Below are 24,266 nucleotides of genomic sequence, written 5' to 3'. Positions count from 1 at the left end.
GTAAGTTCCTGTACATTTGTTTAAAAAGATCAATGTCCCATTACGTTCTCCTTGCACTGCCATTCCCTCCCCTCCCTGTGGGCTCGTCCAGCCCCCTGTGCTGCCTCTACTGGGCAGATAGAGCAGCCACATATCCTTAGACCACAAAAAAGGAGGTCAAACAATGCACTGAAAAACAAATGAATTATGAGTGGCAAGATGCAACGGCATCCAGGACTACAAGCAGTGTCTGAGACGAGGAGCATTTAGGGCTTGCTCCAGGAAAATCCCACCCTCTGAGACCTGAGCTGGGAGTGGCACACGCGAGAAGGAAAGTGTCTATATATGCTTTTGGAGGAACCCAGGGGTTCCTTGGGGCAGGGGATGGAGAACAAGGTTAGAGCCAGCCTATTTTCATGTTGTGTTAGGACCAATGTCCATTCTGACTTCATCTGGCTGTTTTGTTCTTTTCACTAGAACATTTAATATTTTCATTTGTTTGATGCCCCTACACCTTCTCCCACATTATTTCTTTCCTTTCTCCTGTTTTAAACCCCATAACGGGAGGCACCAGTTCTAGAGATAGAATCAGACCCAAGTTCAAATCTAGGATCTGCCATGAATTGACTGGGGTGCTTTGGCAAGGACACCTAACTTCCCCAAGCCTCAGGTTCACCATCTGGAAAATGAGAAAAATAAGATTGCCCACGTGGTAGGGTTGTTGCTGTCTATGGGAAATGCTTTGCGCTGAATAAGCAGTCAATAAATATTGGTTTTTCTCTTTGTGTTCTTGCTTCCATTCCTCAATAGTACCATTTTGCTCTTCTACTGAATTCCTTTACTGTTTCAGCAGATTCTCCTCCCTTTTCTTAAAGTCTTAAACTAGATCTTTTCACCATTTTTGGCATCATCTTCATTCATATCTTTTTCTTTGCCTCTTTGTTTTTTCACTCCCACATATATTTTCTGCATGTTCTTTTTTTCTCTTAGAATTACTTAGCAGTCATTAACAAAACAGAACTTCAGATGTACTTCTTTTGTGCCCAAAGTATCTTATTAGTCTTCCAGGGGTTTTGTGTGTGTGTGTGTGTGTGTGTGTGTGTGTGTGTGTGTGTGGTCTTCAATAAACCAGCCTTCTCCAGCTGTGCTGTGCTGCATCTTCAGCTTTTGTTTTTAATCTCCCAGAAATTCAGTAAAGAGCTTAACATAGACAGACTTGGCTTGCTGGCCCAGGAGTCCTTTAGAATATTGATCTTCTTTTTAAATTTTGTAATTTAAATGCAGAGTCCTTTGCCCTCGTCAGAGGTTGTTAATGAATCCCCAGCTGGAACCTGATGCTGACAACTGCAGACTTAGCCATTCTTCTTGGGAAACTTCATCACTAACGATGTGTTTTCCATTTAGATATTGAATGACTTGAGCACAACTGAGTTCAGGCCTTCTAGAATACAGCTGGGTGTTGGACATCCCGGAGAACTCAGCTGGACTCCAAATCTTCCCCCAAGATTGCCCCTCTCCTCCACAAATTCCCACCTTTTCTAAATCAGGAGAAGAGGGCCTGGATATCTTAACACTTTTCACAAAGGAGACACAAAGTAAATGATCCCTTGCCCATGGCCTCATGATTAATTACGTACATCTTCCCAAGTGTGACACTGAGTATAAGGCATAGGCATGTTCTATTTTACTTTAATAAAATTTTGTTGACTATCTTCAATATGCTAGCACTGAAATGGATACCAAATGAGTAGGCACACTCTTCAGATATTGTGAAATAGTGGTTTAATAAGAGAGTAAAAGAAGTATAATTTTAGCTGAAAAAGATAGCATAAGTTTTCCAATTAAATTACTAAAGTGAAAAAGTAAATCATAAAGAAAACAAACACTAAATGTGGGTCAGCAAATAATTCCTTAATGTTTAGATGAATATATTTTAACAACATAAAATTCAGTGAGATGCGATTTTAAATTCTAAAAATTTCTAAATATCTGAAACACCTTAAAGAAAGATAAAAGGTAAAAGTGAAAAGTTGGAGGGGAATTCAAAACATACATAAAGGAATCTTACAAATCTATAAGCACACTTAAATTTAAAAGTAGGCAAAGGACATGAATAGAAAATTCATGAAGAAAACATATATAATGATCAAAAAGCATGAAAAATGCTCAATTCCATAAAAATCAAAAAATTAAAATTAAAATATTACTTTTAGCTACTAAATTGGCAAGGATTTACGTACGCATGTGTGCACACACACACCTCTGTGTGAGGCTAGGAACCAGGCCCCTCGTCATGCAGCTGGTATGGATTGTTGACACATAAACTTATGCAATTTCCTTCCCAACAGCAAACACATCCCATAGGAGAGATGAGACAATGAGGACCCACGAACAGTTAGTTTATACTATTTCTGACCAAGTCATCAGTACATGCAAGAAATTTACAGTAATAAGAAAATTTATCCCTAAGAAGATCAGCATGAACCCTGTAACCTCATACACACTTGCATTTTAATGTGTCAAACCCCACCCACCAAAACTACTCCCTAGGCCTCCGTCCAAACTGATGTCACACAGACCTAAAGTTACTTCACCATTACTTGGGTATATTGCTTCTAATTATAATATTAACATAAGAAAGAAAAATAGGAATGTAATCTGTGAAATTCAATCTCAAATGTATCCTCTGCTGTATTTAGCCAAATGCTACCTGAATTCTTATTCTCATTCTCTTTTTGTCCCAAGATCACCAATGCCTTCATTCACTGATTTATATTCTAATTCACTGAATACAATCCAATAAATCCACAACCTACAATAGAACAGATTCACCTTTTGATTAGTTTTACCTTAGAAAAGTAAAACTTAGTACCACCCTTCTCGGGGGTAGTTTTCCAGTACATATCAAAACCTATAGAAATTCTTCTACTGTCTGACTCAGCAATTTCACTCCTAGGAACTTATCCCAAGGAAAAAATTAGAGATCAAAATAAAGAGATTATATGTTATTATTTATAACTGGAAAATGTTGGAGACAATCTAAACATCCAACAGTAGGCTATTACAGATAAGCAACTTATTCTATTTTTATTATGAATACAATATTCATGTTTTATACAATATTGTCCCAGCATCAAAAGCATGCTTCAGCAGATTGTTTATTGGCAGAGGGAAATAATCAGAGTGTATTGCTGAATGAAAAAAATGGTCCAAAACACTATCTTCGATCTAAAAGGTGAACCCAAACCCATTTTTTTAAATCAACAGGATATAAATACATTGACTTTTTAGGTGTAATTAATATATATATGCATGACTATAGATTTACAAAAATATAGATAGTTGGAAAAAAATCTTCAAAGTCATATAATTATTATCAATAATGTTTATTACTAGATAGCAGAATGGTGGATTTTTTTCAGCGTTTTAAACATTTTGTGCAATGAAGAGCCATTGTTTTTAAGGTGGAAATGAAACTGGAACAGGAGTTATTTTTATAAATAATGTGTACCCATGAAGGGGTTTAAAGAAGGTTGGCAGCATCTCCTAAGGAGAGTGTGGACAGCTTGATGGAGGGTGGTTTCTGCAGGAGGCCTGGTGGGTCTGGGACTGTGGCTTCTTATGGAGCAGGTGATCTAAGCCCAGCGTGAGGCCTGGAGTATTCCTCCAATGCTGAGGGGGAAAGTGGATACTGAGGGTGAGAGAAGCAAAGCCATGAAGGGAAGAATCCAGAAGCCAAGGATATGGGTGTCTTATGGATTGACAACAAGGATCTGCAAATGTTCGTTACAAGAGCATCGACAACCTCCGAGGACTGAAGGAGGCAGCGAGACACTAGGCCAGGGCTCTGTCCTTACCCTGCAAGCTTTGTGCCCCTCTTCTTTTCTAAGAGGAACAGACTGTTCTGGTCTTGCCTTGTCCCCAAGCCTTCCCTGATTTTTTTTTTTCCTCATAACATATCTTCTACTTTTCTTTTTCCTGTTCCATCTTCTTGCCCAAAAGCACAGATTGGTGAGACAAAGTGAAGTAGGGAGTGGGGGCAAAGCCTGGTTTAATGGGGAGAAGAGGGAGAGGAATCCTTGGTCCTTCCCCATCTCCATGGCTGACTCTCCGGTACTGCCTACCTGCCCTGGACTTTTCTCTCCCCAGTTCACTGAAGGCTATGGATTCAAGCAAAGCAACAGCAACTTCAGTCCACTTGGGCAAGAAGGCAAAGCCAGGTTTAGGGACATTTTATGGTTTCCCAGAGCTCAGCCCATGATGTACTTCTAAGGAAGGTGTCTATTCCCCCTAAGACCATTATACAGTGTATGCTTCTCACTGTGGAAAGTCTGATCAAAGAAGCATGCCTCTGCTCCCTCCTCTTCAGCTGCCATATCAATCGCATCTTGGAGTCCCCACGGGGAAATGCTCTGCTGGTTGGTGTAGGTGGGAGCGGCAAGCAGAGTCTGACAAGGCTCGCGGCTTTCATCAGCTCCATGGATGTATTCCAGATCACACTGCGCAAAGACTACCAGATCCCTGACTTCAAGGTGAGAAGGCCGCCAGCTGTGGGGAGTAGACTCAGACTCTTTCCAACCGCCCATGACTCCATCATCCTTTCTTATCTCTCTAGTTCCCCTGTCCAGAGTCTCTCTTTGTCCATTTTCTTCTTAGTTTCTGAGCTGGTGACAGGAGGGGCTCTTTTCTTATTAGACTCAGTCTGTGAGCAGTGACCTTTCTAAGGTCTGCCTTGAAAGTCCTCAACTACTCTCATTACATCAGTGGGGCCTCAGCTTTTGCCCCAAACCTATATCAAATTTAGCATTCAGCTTGCTAGCTTCTCTAGTAGGAGGAATTCCAATAGTCTTCCCAAGTTTTATTAAAAAATTCATATTTTAAAAGATGGATTCAATAACCACTGGGCCCCAGGACCTGCAGTGGTATTTCTTGGTTTCAAAGAGCAGCAATTAGGAGCCATGTTGCATGTTCTGGAAAGCAAAGAAAGACACATACAACCTTCAGAAATCCTTTGTCTAGGCCTCTCCCTTTTACTCATGGCCACAACCAAGTCACAATAGAAAGTCATAGTGTAATTCACGTTGAAATGCTGCCCTTCCTATTCCTGGAAGAACTCCAGCCAGCCCTGAGTCAGACCTACCCACCTGCCCTAATAGTGTTCCAGCCAGTGATGGGAGAGGTAGAGGCCATTTCTGCTCTGAAACCACAGCTCAACCTCTTGACACTGGCTGTAACCAAGGTCATACATCAGGTTCAAATTAGGTTTTTCTTCAGTGTTTCAAAAAGAGACAAAACAAGATAGTATAGTAATGGGAACCATACAGAATGATGTAAGACAGTTCTACATTGAGACCTGGGCAAGATCCCAGAATCACTGGGGATCTTTAAATAACACCAATGACTGCATCCCACCCCCAGCTGTTCCAATTCAAGTAGCGTGAGAAATAGCCTGGGCATCAGTTTTTCAAAGCGTCCTCCAGATGATTCTAATGAGAATTAAGAAACACTGCCTTAGATCATTCTGTAAAAGCATAAGGCAAGAATGATTGATCTAAAAGAAAGTGTATTATCTTTAAAGAGGAGTTATTTGGATACCAAGGAAGCTCTGCAATAATGGTACTGAAAGGTTGGTCCTTGTCCCCAATACCAATCCAATAATGAGGATACAGTATTGAGACAAAGGAAAAAGTTTTATTGCTTTGTTAACCTGTCCCAGAGGCTGTGATTCTACCAATCAAGGGAAGCAGGGGACTTTTAAAGAAGTAATTCAAAGGCTACATTCCACATGTTCTCTATTGGAGTTGTAATTCACTTGTTGATTTGGGGGATGGTTATTTCTGAGATCCTCTGGTGCCATCCCCAAATTCTGAATTACTTTGTTCCTGTGGTGGGTACATGCTTAAGGACAGATAATTCTGCCTAGGATTAGGCAGAATCTTTCCTGAGATTAGGGAAAGGGAGAGATTAGGGAGGAACAGGGAGAGAGGAAGAAAAAGAAACATGTTCATTTGTAAAATAAGTCATAGTGGAAGAGTAGCAAGGGCTATTTTCAAAGCATAAAATGGACCACTGTTATAATAAGAGAATATAGGAATCTGCTAGGAAACGATCTCTGGTGATAGAAAAGAGAGCAAGATATGGACAATCGCTGGGTTTCGTGAAGGTGATACAGTAAAAGAACCTAGACTGACCATGCTGACCATTCAGGGCCTGGCATCCTTGCCCAAAACTGCACAAATCATCTATTCATAGTTTTGAATGTGTGATTTCCTGCAGCTGATTATTATGGGGGAGGTGTGGTCTCCGATATATTTTTTTCAACAAAAGTCTTTGGTTGGAGCTAGTCATAAGAACACAAGACACTGTCAACTTAAGGTGTAGTCAACCCCAGGCAGGTAGCCCCAAGAACATAACCCTTTTGCAAAACCAAGAACAATCCCTTGCCTTATAGAGTAGGACATTCACTTGCATGATGACACAAATAAAACAGATGAACAGAGGACACCTCTGACCTTTGAAAAGGACCACCTCTCTTACATCTGCACAAATCAAAAGCTCCAGAAGCTCCTTCAGGAGTCACCAGGGTTGTGTGAATTGGAAGTCCTCACTCTGTGGTTTTACCTGCCCAACTCCATTGGCACAGATCCTGGGAGTGAGGCAGATTTCCCTGCAAGTCAGTGCAAGGTAGCACTTCTCCCTGCCTCCCACTGTCTTCCTGCTTTTTTCCCAATTAAAGTAGACAAGAAAACGGTTCCATTCCTAAAGGGTAGATTGGGGATCTCTTTCAAGAAGGCCCTCTTCTCAGGTTCTGGTGTCACTTTTCCTACAGATGGACCTGGCTGGCCTGTGTCTGAAAACTGGGGTAAAGAATGTCAGCACTGTGTTTCTGATGACTGACGCCCAGGTGGCTGATGAGAGGTTCCTTGTGCTCATCAATGATCTCTTGGCATCTGGTAAGAGGTTATTTGCACTTGAGTGTCTCTAATAGAATCAGAGTCATTCAAAGGTGGAGACATTGGCCAAGGTCAGAAAAGATGACTCATAGAAATGAGGGAGAAAACTGATATAGTGAAGGACTGGGTCATTAAAGCCCTTCCCAGGTTTGGAGCTGGGCCAGCTGTCCTGGCTCTTGGATTCTACTTGCATTGCAAATCAGACAATAATCTTGATACTGTCTTAACGGGACAAGATTTGGTCATGGGAAGAAGAGCAGGTTAAGAACCTGGGGACCTGCTTAGCCAGAGAGAAAGTGCTATTTCCTCTCTATACCCATCATGAAGAAGAGCTACAGTGTGCGTAGGACTACAGGTAGGTTAGGTATTGGCAGGAAGAAACATAGAGATGATGTACACACAACACTGGTACAACAGGACAAGACTGGGTTGCCAACTTAATTAACCAAGGATTCAGAACCTGCTGGAAGCAGAAACACATGTAGAATATCTCCACATAGTTTTCCTTAGTCCCTAATGACCTTGACAGGGATTGTCTAGTGTCCTGTGACACTCTGTGCAAGATAGGACTTCGAAGGAAAGCTTGATTCTTGCTGCTTTATCATTCTTGTTGGTTAATATGTAATTCCTCAAAATTATATATATGTGAACTTTATACACAAAAATTTATATGAGAATGGAGTACATAAATAATACATAAATTTATGAGACAATAGAGTATATAAATAATACATAAATTTGGCATTTATATAAACATGTATATATTTATATCAGTTAAAGGGAGGAAACATATTCCTAGTTCTTAAACCAAACGCGGCATCTGTAAAACCATCTCTTCACCAGGGTAAAGAAAACAGCATATGCAGATATTCCTGAACAACATTTCTTCCTCCAGGGGCTGGGGTTGTTTGCTCAGTGGCAGAGAGCTCGCCTAGCACATGCAAAGCACTGGGTTCAAGTCTCAGCACCACATAAAAATAAAGAAAGAAAATTATTGTGACCATCTACAACATATATAACATATATATAACATATATATGAGCATATATACATATATATATTTATACATGTATATATATAGAGAGAGATTTTTTTTTTAATTTCTTCCTCCAGCTTCCCAGCATTTCAAAAGCCCTTTTCTCCACAACCTACCCCCTGGCTCTGTTGAACATTCTTTAGTTTATAAAGTCTAAGAAACATGATCCCAAATACATTTTTCCTTCATCCATCCCATGCCATAAGTCATTTCTTTCAGGAGAGCTTCTGCCAATCCCTAGGAACTACTCTGCTTCAGAACATGGCCTGCTTCAGTTTTTGTGGAATTGCACCTCGTGCTCTTTACTGTGGTTCCATGAAAAGCCACTGGTCCCTGGTCCAGACCATGCACTAGCAGGCCTTGTTTCTGTGCTGAGTCTATGTCCCAGGTTCCTTAGCATGCTGGCTCCGCACACTCATTTTATTCCCAAACTGCTGTTTGTTAGCTTTCTATACAGAAGTTTTCCTACCAATTTTTCGTATTTTCTTTTCCAATAAAACAAAATATCCCCTTCCTAAATACTGCCTTTAACATCTCATCACTGTAGTAGTTAACCTACAATATTACCTCACCTTTTATTATTTTATTAAATGAAAAAGGAATCCAATTGGCCTAGCACTCTGAAACTTTCCTACGCCTAATTTCTAAAACAACCTAAGAAAGTAAAAGAATGTTTCCAAAGATGGGTAGCTTTGGAGACATCAGGTCTGGTGCCAGCCTCGCTCTGTTATTTCAGTTGGCACCAATCCAGCCAGGTCACCTTCTCCTAAAATAATGTCTGAGACACAGAAGTTGTCATACTTTTGCCAAATGAAGTTTTATTCCTCAATTAAGTATCTTTAATTTTTCATTTGGACAACTTTTATCAAGTGAAAATGAATTTCTGAAACCTCGCCCAGTGAAAACTTAATACAGTCATCCAAAGACATGGAGTTTCAGGCTTATAGTTCCCTTGTAAGGCTTCTTTGTCAAAAAGCAGCAAGGTTTGCATACATATTAAGGTGGAGATATAGTTAAGATTAACACTTTTTCTCCTAATCTTTTTTTTTAATTAATTAATTTATTTTTTTGTGTGCAGAATATTGAACCCAGGGGCACTTAACCATTGAGCAACATCCCTGACTCTTTTTATTTTATTTTTTTACTTTGAGAAAGGGTCTCACTAAGTTGCTTAGGGCCTTGTTAAGGCTGGCTTTGAACTTTCAGTCTTCCTGCCTCAGCCTCCTAAGCTGCTGAGATTACAGTCTTGTTTAACTTGACCACTTCAACAGAGAGAATTAGAGCATCTCTTAGTTTTAATTTTCCCTATCAAATAAGTAACTTCTGGCAAGAAAGTAACTGACTGTCAGGCCAACCAAGGCTGTATGGATTTCTAAAAATCTCCCCATCTCCCTAATATTTCACTATAGTTGGATCATACAATTACTTCATCCTTGAAAAGCATAATAAAGACTAGGAAACTATACTTTGGTCTCCCTTGTCCATAACTCATTACTCCATAATTAAATACAAGTTCTGTCAGGTTGGCTATAAAAGTGGTTAGTAGATGTCAATGATGCACCTCTTATAAGCAGATGGTCACCCAGGTTATAAGTGGATGATGTGTACCTCTGAACCATCCTCAGATGCCACCATCTTAAATGGGAATCATGCAGATGCGGGTGACACTATGCATGAAATGTAGACCCTCGCTGGTTCTGAAAAGTTTAATTCTTGCTATGTCCTTATTGACCTATTCTGTTAGATTTTGAAGAATGTACACTGATCATCAAACTCATATATTTAAGGAATTCCTACAATAGTTGTTCTCTTGGTCCTTGACCCAAATTTAGCAAGTCCCCATCCTAAGTTAGAGGAAGAAAAGAGAATCATCCCATGGACTTCCAGGTCAGCATCTCTGCCTCTAGTTTTCCAGCCTTCCAGAAAGCCCATTAACTGCAGTACCCCTGTCCAATTAATACTAACCATCTAAGAAGGTATAGTCTGCTCCAGGTGTGATGTCTCTTCCAATCCTAACTCTCATAGATTTCATATTTCATTTTACTTTGGGATTTTATGTTAGGAATTTCCTTTCACTTTTCAAAAGTCTTAATTATTTTCCTCCAAAATCTCTTTTCCTTTGCTCAGACTAGATTACTTCTACTTCTTCATCTATTTAACAATCACTTATGAAGTTCCTGTTCTCCAGTCACTAGGTACCATGCTCCTCTGAGAAACAGGTAGCTTCTTTATGGTCTAGGGAAGAGTTTATAACCAAATAGGTCCCTTCTCTTCTAATGTCATGGGCACAGTTCAGAGTCTTCACCTCTGAACCACTGTTCTTTTTATATTTGGACCAATATTCTCTTGGTATATAGAACATGAAAAAAATCACCTCATCTTTTAGGTTGGCATACTAATGTTCTACACATATCACATGAAGATAAAGAGTCTGGGAAGATTTGTAATAGACTTGGCATTGGAGGGTTCTCCTCCTGTGAGCAACTGGAACTGGTCTTCTGATGAGCCATCTATGCTATTATATAAGCTGACTTCTGACCCAGTTTATCTGAAAGAAAGAAAAAAAAAAAAAACACAAAGTTTGAAGCAAAAGGGCAGCCAGAAAGCATGCATTGAACCTCTTGAATGTATTTTGTGGGCTCATTGAATCTGATTGCAAGCCATGGAACTTAGAACTAGCATCTAATTAGTTCTGCAGATGCAAAAACAGAAATCCCAAAAGGATAATGCAAAAACAGAAATCCCAAAAGGATAATGCAAAAAGATACTTAAGTAATCAGTGTTTTGTTTTCTCATTGTGGTACTAAAGTCCCATACAAGTTATTCCAGACTTTGTGTCTCTGTGGAGTTCCTTACATTGCTAACTTTTCTCTCACCATATCCCAGAGATAAACAATGGTCAACAATTTTTCTCCCTAAACATTTCTGAATCCATAGAAAAGTGCCTCTGATCTTGTCATCTTTTGATTCAACAAGTGCAGGCACTTCTTGACTCATCTCCCTCCTTCCCAGGCAAACCCCTGGCATTGTACTTTAGACAGGACCTATCAAAAGTATGATTCCCTTATGAAGTCCTAATTGAATGCAGGATAAAATCTGAGCCCCTTTTGTATAAGGAAAATATAATTGCCTTTGACCTGCCCCCTCCTCTTCTTTTCAGCCTCACTTTCCTATTAGGATTTAGAAATTTCTAACTCTTTAAAGTAGCACATTATGCTACTTTCTGACATCCTTATTCATTATGCTCACTTTGAACCTCATTTCCTTCTCTTTCTTGGTCTGGATGAACTTCTACCTATGTTAAAAGACATGTCTTAAGTGTTATCTCTCTACTGATCCACCGTCACCCCCAGGTATAGTCCCCTCTATGCTCCTAAAGCAGTTGCTATCTGCACATAGCACCCTTAGATTGAAACAAGATTATAAATTCATGAAAGACAAAGACTGTATTGTGTTGGTTACTTTTATTTTCTTAAATAATTCAGAGATACAAAACCAGAATGATTATAGGCTTTTCATCCAGTTTAGGAAGTAAAACAAAGGTAGTAAAACTGTAGCAATCTGCTGAAGCTGTATTTTTTCTTCATTCATACTTCGGGTTACTCAACATATCTCCTGGCCCATAGTTGCTGTTCAGGAGGCATTCATTCCTTGAACAAATATAATATCAGGAGAATGACATGCCGTCTTACATATTACATACTACCAAGGGACAATGCACTTTCAGAAATCTTCCTGCCATGGATCAAGAGGAACAGGTGTACTGAAATAATTGTCACACTTATTTACATTTTCTCCCTTAAGACCCAGGGAATATTTTTGAAAACCACCCCACCGAGGTGGAGTTCAAACCCATAAGCAAGTGTGAGACTGGGTCATACAAAATCTAACTCTTAGTTTTACTCTTTTTTTACCACCAAACTTCAGTTAACAGAGCTTTATGAAACTCTCAGGGTCTCTTCCCACAAAAGCAGTTGTGGCCTCTTAGGAGTCTGAAACCAACACAGAGAAGACACTAAGTATTCATCTGTTTTGCAAAACATTAGACTATTTTCATGACCGCAGAAAGTCTGCAAGCACTTGGAAGCAAAGATAGTGTTTCCTAATCTTAGGCCTCAGGAGAGAAGTTTTCAAATGTCTCAGTAGCCTATGCCTCTGTTCACATCACAAGTCCCCACTGGCAGTTCATTTTCCTGCTTTCAACATGATGTTGTGGTATATCACAGAATAAATGACAGGAATGTTGTCAGGAGAAACTAGAGGAACACATCTGAAAATGCAAACTTTTTATTAGGCACTCAGAGGCATTTATCCCTAGATATTCTATCCAGCACTCTTCTTATCACAGGTTCTTGGGATCCTATGACAAACACCACCATCATATGAGCGTGGCAAGTCTCTACATGGCCTGCATGCTTTCAGCATCCTAGCATTCAGGGAAACCCAGAAATTGTGGTCAGCAGATGTTTCCTACAAAGGGTCTGGAAGTAAATACTTTAGACTTTGAAAAGCATGCAGTCTCTGTCACATGTACTCGACTCTAACATTGTAGTGCAAAAATTACCACAGACAATGCCTAAGTGAAAGATTGCAGCTGCACCCAATAAATTTACTTATGGACAATAAAATGTGAACTTCACATAACATTCATGTGCCATTAAATATGTCCAATTATCAAAAATTATCAAAACCATTCTTGGGTTACAGACCATACAAAAAGGAGGTAGGGAGCCAGAGTTAGTCTCTCAGTCATCATTTGTCTCCTCAGTATCCTGCATCTTACAGACGAAACACTAAGAGCTCATAAATCCTACATCTTTCAAATGAAAGGAAATTGAAAAGTATAGGCTATACTGCTACAGATGCCTTAAGACCAAAGGGACTCTAATGCATTAACGGACAAGGAATTGCAGGTCATCAGAGCAGCTGAGGGAAAAGAAACCCAGATCAGTATGGGCAGGCCTGAGGAGTGCTCAGGTCACTCCATTTGAATACGACTTTTTAAAACACTGACCTGAACTCCTGACCTCCCAACAATGCTAAATATCATTTCATTTTCCTGGTTTTCTCTGGTCCCTGTTTTTATCAAAAGAGGCTGAAATAAATGATTCCATTCGTAAGAGCTTGATTTTGATGAGTTACCTAACACAGGGTGTTAATAGGCATGCTATTTATAAATCTTAAAGAATAGAAATTAAATCACTTTTGTCCAATTAAAGGAAGAGAGTAAATGACTGCTTTCATGATAATTTTTCTTTTTTCTTCCTTTCTTTCTTTTTTCTTTTCTTTTTTTTTTTTTTTGTTTATGGCTAATTTGTATAAAATTCTTCTTAGACAGCTGTCAGTTACTATGGACAAAATAAGTTTTCTACAGATGTGGTAGACTGAGGAAGTGCAGCAGCTTTGGTGGCTGACAGTATCATCATTGCAGGCACTCTGATTGGAGACCATTTGCCAAATCTTCTACTTTGTGGATCTCATTCAAGTTCACAAGGAAGTGGAATGGGTAGGGGGACCTCAAGGACACCTTCCACTTCAAACATTTCTACAATGCTGACATTTCTTTGGTGGTTACAGAATAAAGAAGCCCATGGTTGGGAAGAAGTTCATGGGGAGCTTCTACCCGATGCCAGATCCAGAGAGCCTCAATACCTACTTTAAGGACTTGTTTTGGAAATGCTAGGGGTAGGGGCAAAGGTCACTAAGGAAGGGCTGCTGTGGTTGAAGCTATGAGGAACAGAATTAGGAACTCTGACTCGGAAGTCATTGTGGTTAAAGCTGACGGGGAGTAGTGAGTCACAGGTTGTCCTCCAGTCTCCTTTCGGGCTGGCATGATGCACACCTGACACTTATCCTTACCAAAGCCCTTATCCTGACTGCCTATGGGAGATCTATCTTCCTGCCTCCACAGGAGTTCTGTATATGCTTTGGATACTTACCCTTTTCTTGCAATATGGGTTGTTAATATCTTTTTGAAGTCAGTGTCTGACTTTTGTCATGCCAATTTTGTTTTGATGTTATAAAAGTTAACAGCATTTTTTAATGCTTTGTGTTTCTCATGCTCTATTTCAGAAATTTTATCCTAACTCAAGGCCATAAAAATAATTGCCTGTGTTTTAATTTTTTAATTATTACTGTTTTACTTTTCACATTTATATATTTAATCCACCTTGAATTTATTTTCCCAGAGCGATCTAATTGCATTTATTATACTAATATTGGATAATTATCTTAGCATCACTTATTCATTCTCTGTTCCTTTGCATGCTGATTTTTAACATCAATTTCCTGTTCGTATCTGGGTCTGCTTTTAGGTGGTTCACTTTTGTTGTGTTCATTTAGCCCAGTACAAACTTCACATTGCTTTAACAAACATAGCTTTATAAAGAAACTTGATTTCTGCCATGGCAAATCCCTCCTTCTGGTTATTTCAAAAGAGTATCATTTTTTAATAAAGATTTATTATTTTTATTTTTTAGTATCTTTTTCCATATTTTATTGTTGTTTTATACTTTTCATAGTAGTAGGACTCATTGTTACATATTGCATTATTACATGTTTCATTGTTACATAATAATAATATAATAGTTACATTCATTGTTACATAATAGTGGGATTTATTGTTGCATGCACAAGATATAAAAATGTAATTTGGTCACTATCCTTCCCCAGTATTTTCCCTTTTACTCCCCTGGTCCCTCCTCCTACCCTTTACTCTTTCATGTACATTTTAGAATATGCTTATCAAGATCAAAATATAAACCCATTTGATTTTTTATTGGAATTGCATTTTTGTAATATTAGTACTACAACATCATCCCTCATAAACACGATATTTCTCTCCACTTATTAAGGGTTTCATTTATTCCATTCAGTAGTATGTTGGTTTTTTCATTAAGCTCTTGCACATCATTTTATATGTTTATTACTTAACTGCTTATAATGTTTGTTGGTATTCTAAATGGTAACTTCTAAATTGCCTTTTTTTTGCTAGAGAACAGAAATGCAATTTAATTTCCAATATTGATTTTGTATCCAGTAAGCTTTTTGTTGAACATTCTTATGAGTTCTGATTATTTATGTGAATATTCTCTTAGATTTTCTATGTATAAAATTAGATTTCAAACAATAATAGTTTTATTACTTTTTTAACTATCCTTATACATTTTATTTATTTTTCTCAACTTTTTACAGCTTAGGATCTCCTGTATAATGTTAAACAGAAAACAAGATAGCAGTTGTGTTTGTCTTATTCTTGATTTAAAAAGGAATATTAAATATTTTACTACTTGAATGTTTGTTTTGGAGTTGATATATCTATTATCAGTTTAAGAGAAAAAAATTTTATTGCTAGATTTTCAAGAGTGTTTTAGAAATTTTATGCATCTATTTCAGTGGTCATATTATTTTACTTCCTTAATCTATTAACAGTGAATTATTTTCATAGATTTCTCTGGTATTTTGCTAACTTCACATTTCCAGGATAAACTGTACTTAGTCACCACATATTGATTTTTATATGTTAGGATTTCTTAAGTTTTTATTTATTAGTGAGATCAAACATATAATTTTACTCTCATATACTGCCTCATTGATACAGTGTTTTATTTAACTTTCAGAATTTTGCCGATCTGAAATTAGTGTTGTTTTAATGTACATTTCTATTATTATGAGTGAGGCTGAGTGTCTGTTCATGTTTGCCATCTAATTTGTACGAGTTTAATAGTAAGCAGTTTGGATATTCATTTCTGTTGCTACAAGTAAGGTTAAACCTCTATTCATTTGTCTAAGAGACATTGTTATTTCCTTTACTGTAAACTCCCTTTGCATATCCTTCATTCTATCTTTCTATTGATTTTCTCTTCTTTTATTTGTATTGAATTTCTTTACGTATTAAAGGGATTAACAATTTCATAATAATCCAAGTTAGCATGTATTTTCTTAAATTTTTCCTTGGGTTTTGTAGTTGTTACTTTGTCGATAGTATTTCAACCATGATTTATTTTAGACGTTTTAGTTGTAGGTGGACTCAATACCTTTATTTTATTAATTTATTTTTTATGTGGTGCTAAGAATCAAACCCAGTGCCTCACACATGCTAGGCAAGTGCTCAACCACTGAGCTATGACCCAACTCTCAACCATGAATTTTAAAAATTTTTATGTTGCCAAATTTATCAAACTTTATGCATTAAATTTATCTTTCTGTCAGAGTAGATTAGTTGAGTTATAGTTAGGAAGTCCTTCCCTGCTCGGAGGTTATGAGAGTATTTCCTTTCTTTTTAATGTTTTTTTTTTTCCTAATAGTTAAGTCACTGATCCATTTGAAATTTACCCTAGCATACAATGTAAGAACCCAACCATGATTTTTTAAGATTTGTTTTCCATACTACATATTGAATTATTAAGTACTTCACCTTTTCCTCATGGACTTTAGGTATCATATTTATTATACCAGATTCTGTGAAACCACCACTGCTTTCTCCACTTCCTTTCTTATAGAAAGTGATAGTTCATACTTCTGAAATATATGAATTTACAATACATGTTTCTTATGGCTCTTTTCACCCACTGTCTTAAAGCTAAATAAGTTTTACATCTCCTGCTAAATATTAAGCTCTTTAAGGATACAATTTCCAGAAGGGCAGACAATACAGTAATTATTAAATAAATGTTTTATGTGAAAGAAAGAAAGACCATTGAAGTGATACCAACTGCCAATGCCAGGACAATGCCCTGCTCCAATGCCAATGCCCTGTACCCCATCCCATCCATTGCTGTATGCACTCCCCTCTCCTGGGTTTGGTGCATTAGTGGTGTCTCTCCAGCTCACCAGCAGAGAGGTGGAACCTGGTGTAAACACCAAGAGCTCTGTGCTCTAAGGCAAGGTAACCTCCCATGTCTGATTGCATCATTTAGCAAGCTGCCAAAGCTGCCCATCTGTGCTGTTTATTCCCAGGAGAGATCCCAGATCTCTACTTGGATGATGAAGTTGAGAACATCATAAGCAATGTGAGGAATGAAGTCAGGAGCCAAGGTCTGGTTGACAACAGGGAGAACTGCTGGAAGTTCTTCATAGATCGGGTCCGACGACAGCTGAAGGTAAAGAAAGATTTACCAACAGGGGTAGACAGGGACCAGAGATGGTTCGTGGGATTCTACTGATATTTAGGACATTGCTGTCCTTGTTGATTTTCTTGGGCGAGGGTTGAGGGTGCAGTGCCCTCCTCAACCTGAGCACCATTGCAAAGATGACTTTCTCATCTATTTTATGGACTGTGCCCTCTCTTGCATAATGTAGTTCCAGCATTTCTTAATCTCTTGCTAGGAAAGCTGGCTAGCATGTATGGATCTGTTCTCTGCTGGATATGCTTCACAATTCCCTGGGAGATCAGAAACCCAAAGCCACATCTGCTTATTTTTTCCCCCTCATTTTTTTATTATGCAGATTGATGGGACTTGTTACATATTTGTACAGACATAATATAACAATACAATTTGACAAATATCATTCCCCAGCATTTCCCCCCTTCCTCATTGCCTCCCACTATGTAGTCCCTTTTCTCTACTGAATTCCTTTTGATTTTTAGGAGATCCGCCCTCACCTTCCTTTTTCTTTTCCCCTCCATATATGAGAGAAAACATATGACCCTTGACCTTTTGACTTTGACTTATTTTGCTTAACATAATGTTCTCTAGTTCCATCCACTTTCCTGCAAATTCCATAATTTCATTTTTCTTTATGACTGAAAAATATCTCCATTGTGTATGTATACAAATCTTCTTTATCCATTCATCTATTGATGGTCACCCAGGCACGTTCCACAGTTTTACTATTGTGAATTGTGCTGCTATAAACATGGCTACGCATATATCAGCATTGTAAGATGATTTAATTCTTTAGGATAAATACCAATGAGTGTATAACTGGGTCATATGATGGTTCCATACATAATCTTTTAAGGAGCCTCGATACTGATTTCCATAGTGGTTGTACTAATTTACAATTCCACCAACACTAAAAGAGTGTTCTTTTTCCTTTTATGGCTTGTATTCTTGTTAACTGCCATCCTGCCATGTCTGCTTCTTTGTGTTTCTCTGCTACCTTCTTTGTTCTCTCCATCCTTCTGATTTCTCAGGTGACTCTCTGTTTCTCCCCTGTGGGGAACAAGTTGAGGGTCCGCAGCAGGAAGTTTCCCGCCATTGTGAACTGCACAGCCATCAACTGGTTCCATGAGTGGCCTCAGCAAGCACTGGAGTCTGTCAGCCTCCGCTTCTTGCAGAACACGGAGAGCATCGAGGTGAGAGGGGAAAGGAGACACTCCTCAATGTCCTCCTCACCTCGGGGTACAAGGAATTCCATCCAGAGGTCAGGGTTAAAGTTCAAGCTTAGACAGATCTGTTGGAACACCGTTTTCCATGTGGTGAGGGAACAACTGGGGTGGGCCTCACCTTCCATCTTCACAGCAAAATGATCTCATTATTTCTGATCTTTATTTTAGCCCACAGTAAAGCAGTCAATTAGCAAGTTCATGGCCTTCGTCCACACAAGTGTCAACCAAACATCCATGTCTTATCTGAGCAATGAGCAGCGCTATAACTACACAACTCCCAAATCCTTCCTGGAGTTCATCAGACTCTATCAGAGCTTGTTGTGTAGGAATGGAAAAGAGCTGAAATCCAAAACAGAGCGGCTGGAGAATGGGCTGCTGAAGCTTCATAGCACGTCTGCTCAGGTGAGCAATACCCCTCTCTCCTGCTTGCAGAGGACTTAGAGGAATAGATGTGGTCCCAAACCAGTACACTGGAGGGATTGCAATCAAGATCTGAAAATCATTTATGGTTTTTCCAGGGGTCTCCAGCAGAAACAGTACCAAAAGTTAAGACTGACCAACAGAAACACATAACCTTACTTTCAGGTCAGGTTTGCTCCCTCTGGTGCTGGCATCCCCTGAGCTACTTCTCTCTTCCTCTTTGCAATCTTCTCCTTTTTTCTCCAATTCACTTGCCTCCTGCCTTAGTCTGTTTTGTGTTGCTATAACAAAATACCTGAAGTAGTGTGTTTTATAAAGAAAAGAGATTTATTTGGCTAACAATTCTAGATATTCAAGTGCATGGCATCAGCATCTGCTCAGCTCTAATAAAGGTCTTATGTTGGTTGGTAGGAGCACGTATGGAAGAGGTGTGTGGTGCCTACGGAAGAGGAGCTCAGGAGGAATGCCAGGCTCCCTTATGACAACTCTTTCTCATGTGAACTAATACAGTCCCATAAAAATCAGACCTACTCCTGAAAGATGGCATTAACCCATTCATGAGGGTGGACTTCCTGTCACCTGTGCCCCACCTCTTAATCATTCCATCACCACCCCAGGGACACAGCTTCCTGCACATGAACCTTTGGGAGAAAATTCATGGGCACACCACAGCACCTTCCATTCTCAAAATGAAAGATGGTGGAGAAAGCAGTTTTAGGGTTATAATGTTTCAATTCTGTTCTTACTGTATTATCTGTCAAAGAGCTATTGGAACATGCTGCTTCTGCCTCATTTCAGGCATTTCTTCTAATGTTCCTAAGTTGTTGGCCACCATAAGAAGGCCTCTGTCCTGCCTTTGGTACACTTTTCTACTTGCCTCTTGAAAATGGAGCAGTTCTATTTCAATCTGCTGTTCTGCCCTTGAGAATCGGGACCACTCCAGCACCAGGCCCGCCCCTGCTCCCGCTCCTCAAGAATCGCTGCTCCCATGATGGTCCCTTTCTCTTCTCTGTTTACCAGCAGCAGAGCCGGCCCCTCGTTAAAGCAATGAAATTGTGATCAACTTAATTTGTGGATGTCGCGTTTTCCTGTGAATATCTAAGCCTTTTATTTTATCTCAGAATTTTGCCTTTGGGGCCTGGGGTTGTGGCTCAGTGGTAGAGCCCTTGCCTAGCCTGTGTGTGGCGCTCAGTTTGAGTCTCAGCACTGCATATAAGTAAATAAATAAAATAAAGGTCCTTCAACAACTAAAGCAAATATTTTTAAAGAAAATAATTTTGCCTTTGGAATCACTCTTTTGACTTACCCCTCCTCCCCACTTCAGTCTTTTATCCCCCCACATTTTTCATTGGTGCATTATAGTCATACATATTGGTGGGATTTGTTGTTACATATTTGCACATGCACACAACACACAATAGAACAGTATAATATGTCCAATATCACTTCCAACCCCCACCCTGGGTCCTTTTCCTCTACTAATTTATCTGTCATTTTTAAAAGATTCATCCCCATCTTTCTTTCCTTTTTCCTCCCTAGCTTCCACACAGGAGAGAAAGCATGCAACCCTTGACTTTATGAGTTTGGCTTATTTTGTTGAACATAATGGTCTCTAGTTCCATCCATTTTTCTGCAAATGACATCATTTTATTTTTCCTTATGGTTGAATAAAATCTCCATTGTGTATATATGCCACATTTTCTTTATCCATTCATCCACTGATGGACACTTAGGCTGGGGAGTTTCACTATTGTGAATTGTGCTACTATAAACATGGGTTATGCATGTATCTCTGTAGTATGATGACTAATTCTTCAGGTAAATACTGAGGAGTGGTATAGCTGGGTCATATGGTAGTTTCATGTCTAGCCTTTTGAGGAGCCTCCATACTGCTTTCCATCCACTTTAGTTACTTGATTCAGAAATATAACATGTCTAAATGATTTGAGTTCATTTGGCAGGGTGAAATGAGCCCTTCTTGGACTAAGGAAAGCCCTCTTCTATTATCTATCTTTGTTCGTCTGGTCTGGCCTCTCCTTGAGGAGCAATGGTTTGCTGGATGAGTTCCCTGTGCCCTCTATTATGTTCTCACTCATTGTTTCCATCCCTTGGGTCTTTTTCTTTGCATTCTAGGGTAGCTTTTCAAACTTATCCTCAACAATACTGACTTAATGGTATGTAATGCTGCTTCTGCTTCTTGTACTTTGCAATGAAGACTTTAATTATGCCATTGCATTTTTAATTTCCTAACAGCCCTTCCACATTTCATCCTTTCCCCTTTATACCATACCCTGTTGCTTTTTTATTTCTGTTTTCTTGCAACTCTTTCACAGAACCCATTCTACTGATGATGCCAAAGAGTTTCCACCATATTGTTTTCTAGGTCCAATAATAGAACATTTTCGAAGTTGTGTTGTTTTTCATCTACTAGATGCTATTGCCTTCTTTCTCTGTTTGGTATACTTGTACTTTTTTTTTTTTCTTTATTTACCTTCAGGCAGGGTAAGATCTTTTCAAATTCAATGTTCAACAGCAAGTGGCACACACAAATTATCTTATGATACTACTGTCTTTCTATTTGTGTCATGACCAAAAAAAGCAGTTTACCTGACTGTACCTATAAGCAAAAATAATCGAAAACGGGAGCAAAACCTATCTGTATTAAGCAGCAGTAAGATGGCACATGGTACATTTTCACGGGAGAAAATGGTGACTGGTTACAGGAGGGGTCTGCTTTTTGTAGATCTTAATGAGAGTTCATCACAGCAGAATGTTTCAGTGTGACTTAACCACAGACTGGGCAGTCAGGAAACCAGCTGTGCAGGTTAATAATCTAACTCAGGAAAATAGCTATAAAAGCTCAAAACTCATTCTAACTCAGGGAAACAGTTGTAAAAGCTTGAAACTCATTGTTACTGGGGTAAAAATCCAGAACCCAGAGCCCATTCATTTGCCTTCCCTTCCAGGACTGTGCATTACTGGGAAAGTATGAAAGCCCAGAGCCCAGGACCCATTGTTTGCCTTCCTCTCCTCCCCTCCAGGATCACCCTGTCCTCCTTTATTCCTTGGGGGCCATCATTGCCTTTTCTTGGGGGTTGTTATTTTCCATATCTTTCAGTACCTTTGCTACAGAAAGGTAACATCTCGTCTATCAGTCTCAATCTCCGAATTTATAAAACACAATTCTAGAATGCAGTACTGTCAGATTGTTTCAACATCTCCCACCTCTTCCTCTTCCTTTGTTCCCTTCATGACCATGCTCCTAGAACATTCTGCATTCCTACCAGCCCCTCCCTGTTCTATTTCCCACCAACTTATCCTCTAGGAACTATTGATTGGTGCATGTAAAGAATGGTTGCCAGGGAGTAAGGGATGGGAAAGGTGCTCTGAGACACTCTGACCCTCTCACAGAGCAGGACCCAGTATTCTGTTTTGTGAGATGCTGGGTCCTTGAGCAGACAATGGTGAAGGCACACATGTCTGTGTTCCTGTTTTAGGTGGCCTCTATTTAATAAGGAGGGGACTGATGATACTGTTAAGTGAATTCAGCTCTATCCTGCCAAGTCCTGGCATCAGGTTCAGTATCAAAACCCACAAAAATCTATCTTTTCCTTATGTATTTTCAACTTTAATGAATGATACTTCTGCTACCCAGTTACCGAGGCCAGAAACCTGGGGGTTATCTTAGACTCTGTCACTTAGACATTTAAGAATTAACAAATCCTAGCCAGGCATGATGTCACACACCTGTAATCCCAGCAGCTTGGGAGGCTGACACGGGAGGATCACAAATTCAAAACCAGCTGTCAGATTCAGCAACTTAGTGAGGACTTAAGCAACCTAGTGAGATCCTGTCTCAAAAAAAAAAAAAAAAAAAAAACAATTAAAAGGGTTGGGGATGTGGCTCAGTGGTAAAACTGAGTTCAACCCCCTGTATCAAAAATTTTAAAAGAAAAAAAAAGTCCTGTGTGTTTCTAAATATCTCTGAAATATGCCCATTCTTCTGTATCCCCATTTTCAATGTCCATTCTTCTGTATCCCCATTTTCAATGTCTTCCGTTGGAATCTTCTTAATGAAATTTTTTTCAATAGGCTGAACTCTCAGTCTCACCCAAACTCCAAACCTGCTTCACCCAGGACTCATGGCATCATCCACACAGGACAAAATCCTCAGGTTCATCCTTGACTCTTCTCACTCCTCTCTTCCTCTTATACTCCCACCTATCTCATCAGAAGTTTCTAGGCTGTAACTTCAAAGTATGCCCCAAATCTCTCCACATCCATTTTACCCACCCCTTCCATGTCTGAACCACTGATATCTTTTACCTGGATCGCCATGACACTCTTCAAACTCACGTATCTGCTCCTACTTTTGTCCCTCTACAGTCTATTGTCAAGTTGAACAGGCAAAGTGATCAATTTAAAACACATATGAGACTGTTTCACGCTTCTGAGTAAAACCGTGGGCTAACTCCCATTCCCCCCACCCCGAGTGGCTCCAGGCTTCTCTCCGGCTCTGCCCTGTGACTCTCAGACCTCATCTCCTACCACCGTGCCCTGGGACATTGGCTCCCATCAGACTTTCTCTTTGCTCTCTGCTCAGACACCAGCCCTTTGCACTAGTCTTTTCCCTCTCCCTGGACATCTTTCCTCTAACATCGTCAAGGCTCAGTTCTTTGCCCAATGCCACCTTCTCAATGAGTCCTATTCTGATGACCCCATTGTAAATGGCAGCCCCTTCCCTTAGTCTGTCCGACTGCATTGTCTTTCCTATAGCACACACCCTCAGCTAGCATACTTTATCATTTACTTATGTGGTACATTTATCGCTTGTTATCTACCTCCATCCTTTGGCTATAGACTCTGTAATGACAAGGATCCTTGTCTGTTTTGTTCACTGATTTATCCCAAGTGCATAAGAATGCCTGCACAGAGGGAGCACCCATTTAACATTTTGTTGAATGAATGAATGAATGAATGAATGAATGAACAGTGTTCTCCTCAGTCTCAGCATATCCCAGCAGCACTCATGATCAGTGCTGCCTTGTGTATTGTTTCAGTCTTTCCTTCCTCCGCACAGTACTCTGGAGTTCATTGGCGCTCTTTGTGGTTCCCCCAAAACTCCTTTCTAAGTGCTCTCACCTTATGACTTCAACCCTGCCAAGACCTGAACCATTTGCTATCCATCCCAAAAATCCCTTTCTAATCTCCAAGCCATCGTGCATTCCTTCTCTGAGGTTTCTTCCTTGGTATATGTTTCTTCTGCATATATCATGCTGTGCTATTATCAGTTCTTCCAAGACAAATGCCAGGATCCATTTATATTCTATCTCAGAGACCAGTACATAGTAGGTGTTCTATAAGTTAAAAACTGGGTAGGTCATTGGACCATGACTGGATAAATAAATTAGCAAATGAAGAGCCCTCAAATCACCTACAAGTACAGAGTAGGGGTAGAGAGTAGTTTGGGGCAGTAACAGGCACATGGTCTAGATTCCATAAATACCTATTGATGGTTATAATGATGATTCTTCTATTTAAAAAT

The 24,266-nt window shown here is 39.4% G+C and overlaps 1 protein-coding gene across 5 annotated transcripts in view; it reads left to right on the top strand.

Moving 5' to 3' along the window:
• Dnah9 (dynein axonemal heavy chain 9) overlaps nt 1-24,266 on the top strand; it is a 338,036-nt gene that overhangs the window by 193,564 nt on the left and 120,206 nt on the right. For all 5 annotated transcript variants that reach the window (XR_007107774.1, XM_047545691.1, XM_047545694.1 and 2 more), the window contains 5 exons: nt 4,349-4,511; nt 6,809-6,932; nt 16,927-17,069; nt 18,107-18,268; nt 18,470-18,703. Coding sequence is in view for 4 of the 5 variants with exons in the window: in XM_047545691.1 (XP_047401647.1) it covers nt 4,349-4,511; nt 6,809-6,932; nt 16,927-17,069; nt 18,107-18,268; nt 18,470-18,703 (826 nt within the window). In the remaining variant the exon portion in view is untranslated. The remainder of the gene's footprint in view (nt 1-4,348; nt 4,512-6,808; nt 6,933-16,926; nt 17,070-18,106; nt 18,269-18,469; nt 18,704-24,266) is intronic.

This window comes from Sciurus carolinensis, chromosome 3 (genome assembly GCF_902686445.1).
Source record: "Sciurus carolinensis chromosome 3, mSciCar1.2, whole genome shotgun sequence".
NCBI classification, from domain to species: Eukaryota; Metazoa; Chordata; class Mammalia; order Rodentia; family Sciuridae; genus Sciurus; species Sciurus carolinensis.
This window is presented reverse-complemented; position numbering and strand designations above follow the sequence as displayed.